This window comes from Folsomia candida, unplaced genomic scaffold, assembly GCF_002217175.1.
Source record: "Folsomia candida strain VU population unplaced genomic scaffold, ASM221717v1 Fcan01_Sc013, whole genome shotgun sequence".
Classification (NCBI taxonomy): domain Eukaryota; kingdom Metazoa; phylum Arthropoda; class Collembola; order Entomobryomorpha; family Isotomidae; genus Folsomia; species Folsomia candida.
Window position 1 is genome coordinate 635,158 of NW_019091205.1, and position 7,380 is coordinate 642,537.

Below are 7,380 nucleotides of genomic sequence, written 5' to 3' on the forward strand. Positions count from 1 at the left end.
GTTTCCCTGAACAGATCGACCCCCACCATTAAGGACGACTCGACCCTTAGAAGTATCATAATACCCCAATTGAAAGCAGTAATGGCGGCAAATTCTTCTTATTCAAAATCAATCGCTTCTTTAGACCAGAGGCTGACTTACGTCAATCACTTTGAAAACTCTATTAAGGAAATTGTTCTAAACATTTCAAGCTCAAAGCCTATCCAAAATAAGTTCAAGACAAGTACAACTTTTGCATTAATGAATGACGCGAATGATTTAAAACATTTTACAGAGCCAATCAAATTTTTGGGGAAGCGATTCGTCATCGATTCTTCAGATGACACTGGGTTCCAGACAATTACGGTGATGTATGGGACAAGAAATTTCATATTTCCCCGATTTTACCTGGTATACAGGAGATTAGTTGAATCGGGGTTGGTTGAGATATGGTCGTGACTGTTTAAATCTTCTCTTCATGTGAGGAGAATGAGGATGTATGGAAAGAAGCTGTATAAAGAGTATTATGCCCAAGTAAATAGTGGGGTCCACTTTCAGCCAGAGTTTCATGAGTGTACCCCAGTATCAATGGTAGCTTTAAGGTATATGTTTGCAATTTGTGCGGCATTATTAAGTCTGGCAGGGTTAATTACGTTGATAGAGTGCAAAGAAAGAGCTGTAGTGTTTGCGAGACGTATAAAATTTTGTGTGTATGGTAATATTTCTAAAAGTATTTTTCGTTTTTGGAAAAACAATTATCAATAGATTAGCCTCCAAAGCCCATATTTCTTCGTTCTTACGAAGGATTTCTATTATATCAGGAATGAGTCTAAGTTAACGTGAAAATGTTTTTGCTGCGAAGATGTAAAATCAGTGCTAATTTGGCAAGAAAATAATTGTCATTGTATTGTCATTGATTCGTTATGTAATGCTTATACATATGCACATCTATGATTGTAAATTTATAGGAGTAACACCTAAAAAGGTGGTTATAATAAACTCAAATAAATTCATATTTACATATGTACATATATTTACGTCAAATCAATTCAGCGTCGCATTTATTCAGTAAATGAAAGGAATGGTTTTATAAATAATTGGAATGTCTTAATGGTAATAAATTGTACATCTATACAGCTATCTACAAAGAATAAATAGAGGGTGCGAGGTTTTCCTTTTTTAAATTATGTTCACAGCATGGAAACCATGTAATGATTTCATTATGATGAAAACATTACGTCATTGGTGGTCAGTTTTTCCGACATTTAATATTATGATTGTGTGTATAACGATATTTACATAATATAAATTGATTATCTGATTAAATCATTTATTACGCCAAGTAAAAAATTGTAATTATTTATAACAACATTAGTTTAATTCAGGTGCACCAATTTTCGTTAGGTACGTATGTATGTATGCATACCTACATACATATATATATTACGAGTTACAAAACGACGATACAAAATTGTTTAAGCAAAAGTACATAAAAACCTATCAAAATTTCGATGATTATTATTACTTCTAAAAAAATTAGTAAATTTACGGGTTAATCATACAAATACGTACGCATAAATAACTAACTAGATATTGCAATATTTACCGATGAGGGGATGACGAAAAATTGCCACGTGACCTTATCCCAATTTCAACCCCCGCTTGTAAGCGTGATCAACCTGTTTCGCCAGCTCACTAAATTCATCGCGCAAATATCCAGCGACCCGATCCATACCCGCCTGATCGGGGACAATGTCTCGATTAGCGTACAAGGTAATACTCGCCAAGTCGGCGTGGGTATACACAGCGGTGGCAAAAGCTACGTAAAAACATATATTAATTAATTACCGCGTATGGACAGATTTTATTATTGATCTGCTTATTGTCCAAGTAAGTAATTACTTTGTCAATAATAAATATAAATTTCTTAAGTGGAGTAAATTTAATGAATTTTGAGATAAATTGTTGATAATTTAGTGTTAATTTAATTTTTGGTATAACAGAACCATAGATTATAAAAATTGCCCATTTTTCATAACGAAATTCCTCAAAAATGATTTAGCAATTTTTTGCTTATCGAAAGTTGTGTAGTACCAAAAATTAACTTAGGAGGACAACCCTTCACCGACAGAATCACCGATCTTAACGCCCTTTGGATATGTTGTAGTCCTAGGTGAGTCTAGCAAAAGTGAAGAAGGATTTCATTCAATGGCCCCATTTGCGCCCGCCACACCCACTCAAAGGTGCGAAGAACACGAAAAATACCCTGTTTTCGTTCATTCAAAAAATCACCAAAAATCCAATTTTGATCGGATTTTCATAATTTAAGCATTTTTGTGATCCTAGATAGTTGCTTTATCATATACAATAGCTAACTCAATTTTTTTGAAATTTTGATTTTTTCGAAGGCATACCCCTGGTCAGGAAAGTTTCGAAAATACTCAAAAAATTAAAAAAATTGAGTTTGCTATTGGATATGATAAAGCAACTATCTAGGATCACAAAAATGCTTAAATTATGAAAATCCGATCAAAATTGGATTTTTGGTGATTTTTTGAATGAACGAAAACAGGATATTTTTCGTGTTCTTCGCACCTTTGAGTGGGTGTGGCGGGCGCGAATGGGGCCATTGAATGAAATCCTTCTTCACTTTTGCTAGACTCACCTAGGACCACAACATATCCAAAGGGCGTTAAGATCGGTGATTCTGTCGGTGAAGGGTTGTCCTCCTTAATTAAAGTTAACACTATAGCATGGAAAGTTATGGTACGAGGCCATAAATCAAATTTCATAAATTATGTCACGCAAAAATTGCTAATAAATAGACCCCCCCTCCCCCTTTAACATTTGTCACATAGGCACGATATCATTGGAGCCTTAGACCCTCTCCCACCACTCGGGTTACATAATTTATGAACCAGCCGTTATCTCAAACTTTATGAAATCGGTGTTATTTTAGAAATTTGGATTTCAATAGATTGAATACGTAGGGGTCTGGTGCAATTACAAATCAATGATGAATTTATTCTACGTTAGAACCAACAGAAAAATCTATTACCTGACTGTTTCCACTGTAATCCGAAAACTTTTCCCATGCTTTGTACCGTCACACCGTCAAATTTGACCCGCTCACTTATCGCGGGAACGCTCGTGAATCCCATTGAGGTTCCAAAATTCAAACCAAAGAACTTTTTCAACACGACGTTCGGCGCCCAACCCAGGACACGCATGAGCACGTGGAGCAACTCGTCATATCCTTGACCCGTGTATGACTTGAAATGTTCCTCCGTTTTTATTAATCTCTCGAGTGGGTCAGCCAGGGTGGGAATTTTGAAAAGTCCGACGCCCCAATGATTAACCAGTTTTGTGAGGGGATGGCCCGGTTTTGGGAGGGCATGCATTATCCCGACAAGTTTAGGTAGATAAGATTCAAGCTCGGTGGGAGTCATGGTTTCTGCATGGAAGCGACGTAACGCTCCGATCATCAACGACCTAATTAATTTAGGTGTAATTAATTAGTTAGTAATTTAACTAAATGGATTAGACGTAATAATACATAGGTATGCATGCACGCCTTAATTACTAAAATCGGATTTCCGGTTCAATTAAAAAAAATAGAGACAACCGTTCGCAAACAGATAACTTTGGTTAAATTAATTTTTTTCTTTACAAATCCTGCCAGATAACGTATCAGATTTTTTGTCTCTGGTTTTTTTAATAAGGAATCATAATAAATTAAATGATGGATTTAAATGTAATAATAAATATACGCACATTCCGATCGAAGCAAAATGTGTATCAGTTTTCCTTCTGATCATCTTATACGTGGATAAGGGCAGCGTTGCCATGGCGATGACACCGGAAGTTGCCCTTTTCGGACAGGTGTATATATTCGTGGGGGCAGCGAGCGCTTCTTGATAGAGGGTGGCCATCATCCTCGTACTCCTCAGGAGGAGGGAGAGCTACGATAAAAATATTTTTTTTTTAATTTAAATCTCGCGTTTTTTTCAAAAATTTTTAAATTTTCACAATTTTTTTTTAAATTGAAAAACTCTTACACTATCTCTCCACCCCTCGTTCTTCTTCGGCTTGACGAAATACCCACTCCTCACACCCAGTAGACAATCCACCAAATAATTTTGCGAGTACCCATCCGCATACGTGTGATGAATCCGGATCACAAGCACCGATCCGCCACATTTATACCCGGGTAGTAGCGTCACATTCCAGAGGGGTGAACCTTCCCGAAAAGGGGCAATCATTTCTCCACTCAAAAATCTATTTAGCACCCCATCATGCTCCTCCTCCTCCAACAAAGGGTCAAATCTTGCCCCCATTCTGACATGATCTTCCACCCGGACGTTGGACACTTCACTCCAGTAAAAATATCCACCAAAATTCACCATTTTCTGTCTTAATTTCGAAAAATTGTCCAATTTTATAAGCTCTTCAACCTTCGCCACGACTTTTTCAAGGGTTATCTCCCCCTCAAAAAAGAGCAGCGTAACGTTCGCCCCGTGCGGATGGGTGACATCGTCCACGGCGAAAATGGCGTCGTACGCGGTTAACTGGGTTCCCAACCGGCGTCGGGTTAAGAGGCGGAAAAAGGTCACGATTGCTTTGTAGGTTCGGAGCGGGATGGATATCGAGAGGTAGAGGAAGAGGAAGAAGAGGGCGAGAAGGCAGGTTTTTATGGGGGACATCTTATTTGTAAACTGTGTAAAATAATTTAATTGCAAAAAATTGCAAAAAAATTGCAGAAAATCTTGCACTCAGCAATTCACCCGTTTATGTATTAAGAAAGCTATTCAATTGTGAATAAGCATAAAACTGCACATAATCTGGCTCTCACTTTGTCCTTTAGTATATTAAATAAACTATTTATTTTTTTTTGTAAACTGCATAAAAAGTTTAATTGCACAAGATCACAAAATTTCAGAAAATATGGCTCCCAGTAATTCGTCCGTTAATGTAAACTATTTAAGTTCACAAAAATCTGGCTCCCACTTTGTCCGTTAGCGTATTAAACTACGCATGTAAAGAACTGTGTAGGGTTTTTCCACGCAGGACGCGGACAGAAATAGACGGCGTGAAAGTTTCCTGATTCTTGGAATTTCTGTGTACTTCACTTGACGGTGCTCCTAACACCACTGCAGTGCTGGACATGGCAATGGACAATCACCCAACCAAAAATAAAGTTCGGTATGTGAACGTATTAATGATGGTATGCACTTCATTGTTACAATACTAATTGCATACCAAGCGTATGTACAATGGAACTACTTGTGTATGCAAGTTTCCTTTAAATTACTTAAAATAAGTATGTACATGTGTACATTTACGAGTAAATATCTACCTGCCTACACCAACACCTGCTCCTCTTTTCCGTCTTATCACTGGATTTAATATCTCCTTTAACCATCTCAAAATGGGGAGATGTACTTGTATGCATCCATCATTCTGTGTTCGTCGAATGGGAAAAAAATATTTTTTGCGCACTCTTAAAAATAATGTGACACTTTTGGAAAGTATGTACGTGATTTCTAAATTCTGTATTAAGATACTGTACTAAATCCACACTAATTTTAACTTCATTAGGAAGGGGTAAACCTTACTTTGGATTTATGTATATAGCATAGTTTATTTAATTTGGAATTCAGAGTTCATTTACTTTTCAAATGCGTAACATTATTTATAAGAGTGTGGAATGGGTTTTTACACAACTTCAGACATTGTCATGTTTAAGTGCATAGAAATGTGGTAAAATTTTCTCTAAGGTAATTGGTATGGTGTTACCATCTAAATGACAAGAATTTTTTTAAATTCAAATTTCAAAATTTCGTTGATAATTTTTTTCTATTTCTGAATTATAGCAAAACAACAGAGTTAAAAAGCAATAAAACAAAGTACACTTTGCATGCGTTATTTCAGTTCTTAATGTTTTACTGCACACTGTACATAACCCGGCCATGCATTCTGAGCAAGTAAATTGCTACGTTTTTTATTAAGTTGGGCCACGCTTGGTGGAGATTATTTGGTCGAGCGTGGCTTTTAATTCGAGTGCTGCATACATCCATGGGCAACCTTGGTCTGTACATAGTGAGATGTATTTATTATGTAGATCGTTGTAAGTAAGCATTGTTTTTAAGATATATTTAATCACAAGTCATCCTTTTTTACTTATTATACAATTTGGGTTTTCCGGCTTATGTAAGTCAAACTTTTGTTGGATAATTTCTGGGTACGTACATATAAATGTAGATGTGAAGCCCCCTCAGGTATTAGTCTCGGATGAGATGAATACATTTGTGTCCATGTGCATACATCTCTTCCAACGCATTTAATGTAGGTAGGTATGTATGTGATTTGTACAATATATGTATTTACCGCGGGTGGTTTAAATGTATAAATATGTACATTTAAACTTATTTTCCATATTGACAATATACCAATTTATATATATATATATATATATATATATATATTTATATGCCACTACGGAAAATTGTATGAATATGAAAAATTCGTCAACTTCCATTGTCTCAGAAGTCTTGGCTGTGAAATTCACAATTTTATGTAGGAACTTTGTCGCTATGTTCAATCAGTCTTCTCATTAGATTTGAATAATTTATAAAAGTGGCAATCCCAAAGCCTCGTAACTGTTGGAGATTCATGAGCTTTTCCATTTGCAATATTGTCCATTGTAATGTGGCAGTAAAATCACATTGCATGTATTTATTTATATTATATGTACATACGTAAGTATATATGTCTGATATCTTACTATAAGTTATGTTCCGCACTTGTACTCCTCAGTTAATTAAGCACTAAAGAATCTTATTTTTCCTGGCATCGATTACACCACCGGAAACGGAAAAATATGTAACTACTCGGGTTGAGTTAGTTATCAGGCCAAAACAAATTTGGGTATTCATTACGAGTTCGCATTCTTAGAAAAAATAAAGTTCACAAACTAAATTGGTTTGGCGTTCCAAAACTTGTGCGTCTTCCAGGATAGTATTTATCTCGTATTTTCTTCGAAATTATGTTCCGATGCTAAATTTCGAACATGCGAACTCGTATTGAATACCCCTATAATTTAGTCATATTTTCTATTACCCTTTTTGGTGTAGTTAGGATTACAGGGTATTGTTCCCAACTGCCCTTCGTGTCCTGGGTACCTACAATGTTTTTGCAAAAGATGCAAATGAGTAATAAGTGCAAGTATTGTAAACAAATTATTTTTCTAATAATTTGAATTAAAAATTTTGAATTTTTCCAAAATTTTAACACTCATTTCTTTAATACTTTAAAGCTAGATTTTTATAAAAACTGTCCAGAGTTTCGCGAAATTTTTACAGATGTTTAACAAATATTTATTAAGTATTATTTATGCATATT

General features: G+C 35.6%; 1 protein-coding gene across 1 annotated transcript; it reads right to left on the bottom strand.

The window, feature by feature from the left end:
- Nucleotides 1-1,010: 1,010 nt before the first annotated feature.
- Nucleotides 1,011-5,323, bottom strand: LOC110855654. The gene is made up of 4 exons (XM_022104066.2): nucleotides 4,038-5,323; nucleotides 3,754-3,941; nucleotides 3,038-3,471; nucleotides 1,011-1,798 (listed from the first exon to the last, which is right to left on the bottom strand). The coding sequence occupies exons 1-4, from the start codon at nucleotides 4,680-4,682 to the stop codon at nucleotides 1,620-1,622; spliced, it is 1,446 nt and encodes a 481-aa protein (XP_021959758.2). The 5' UTR covers nucleotides 4,683-5,323; the 3' UTR covers nucleotides 1,011-1,619.
- Between the last annotated feature and the right edge of the window lie 2,057 nt (nucleotides 5,324-7,380).

Coding starts and splice junctions, on each gene's coding strand:
- LOC110855654 (XM_022104066.2), bottom strand. CDS start 4,682: ATGTCCCCCATAAAAACCTGCCTTCTCGCCCTCTTCTTCCTCTTCCTC. Junction 3,472..3,753: donor CATTTTGCTTCGATCGGAAT/GTGCGTATATTT, acceptor TAAATTAATTAG/GTCGTTGATGATCGGAGCGT. Junction 1,799..3,037: donor ATTACAGTGGAAACAGTCAG/GTAATAGATTTT, acceptor GTTTTTACGTAG/CTTTTGCCACCGCTGTGTAT.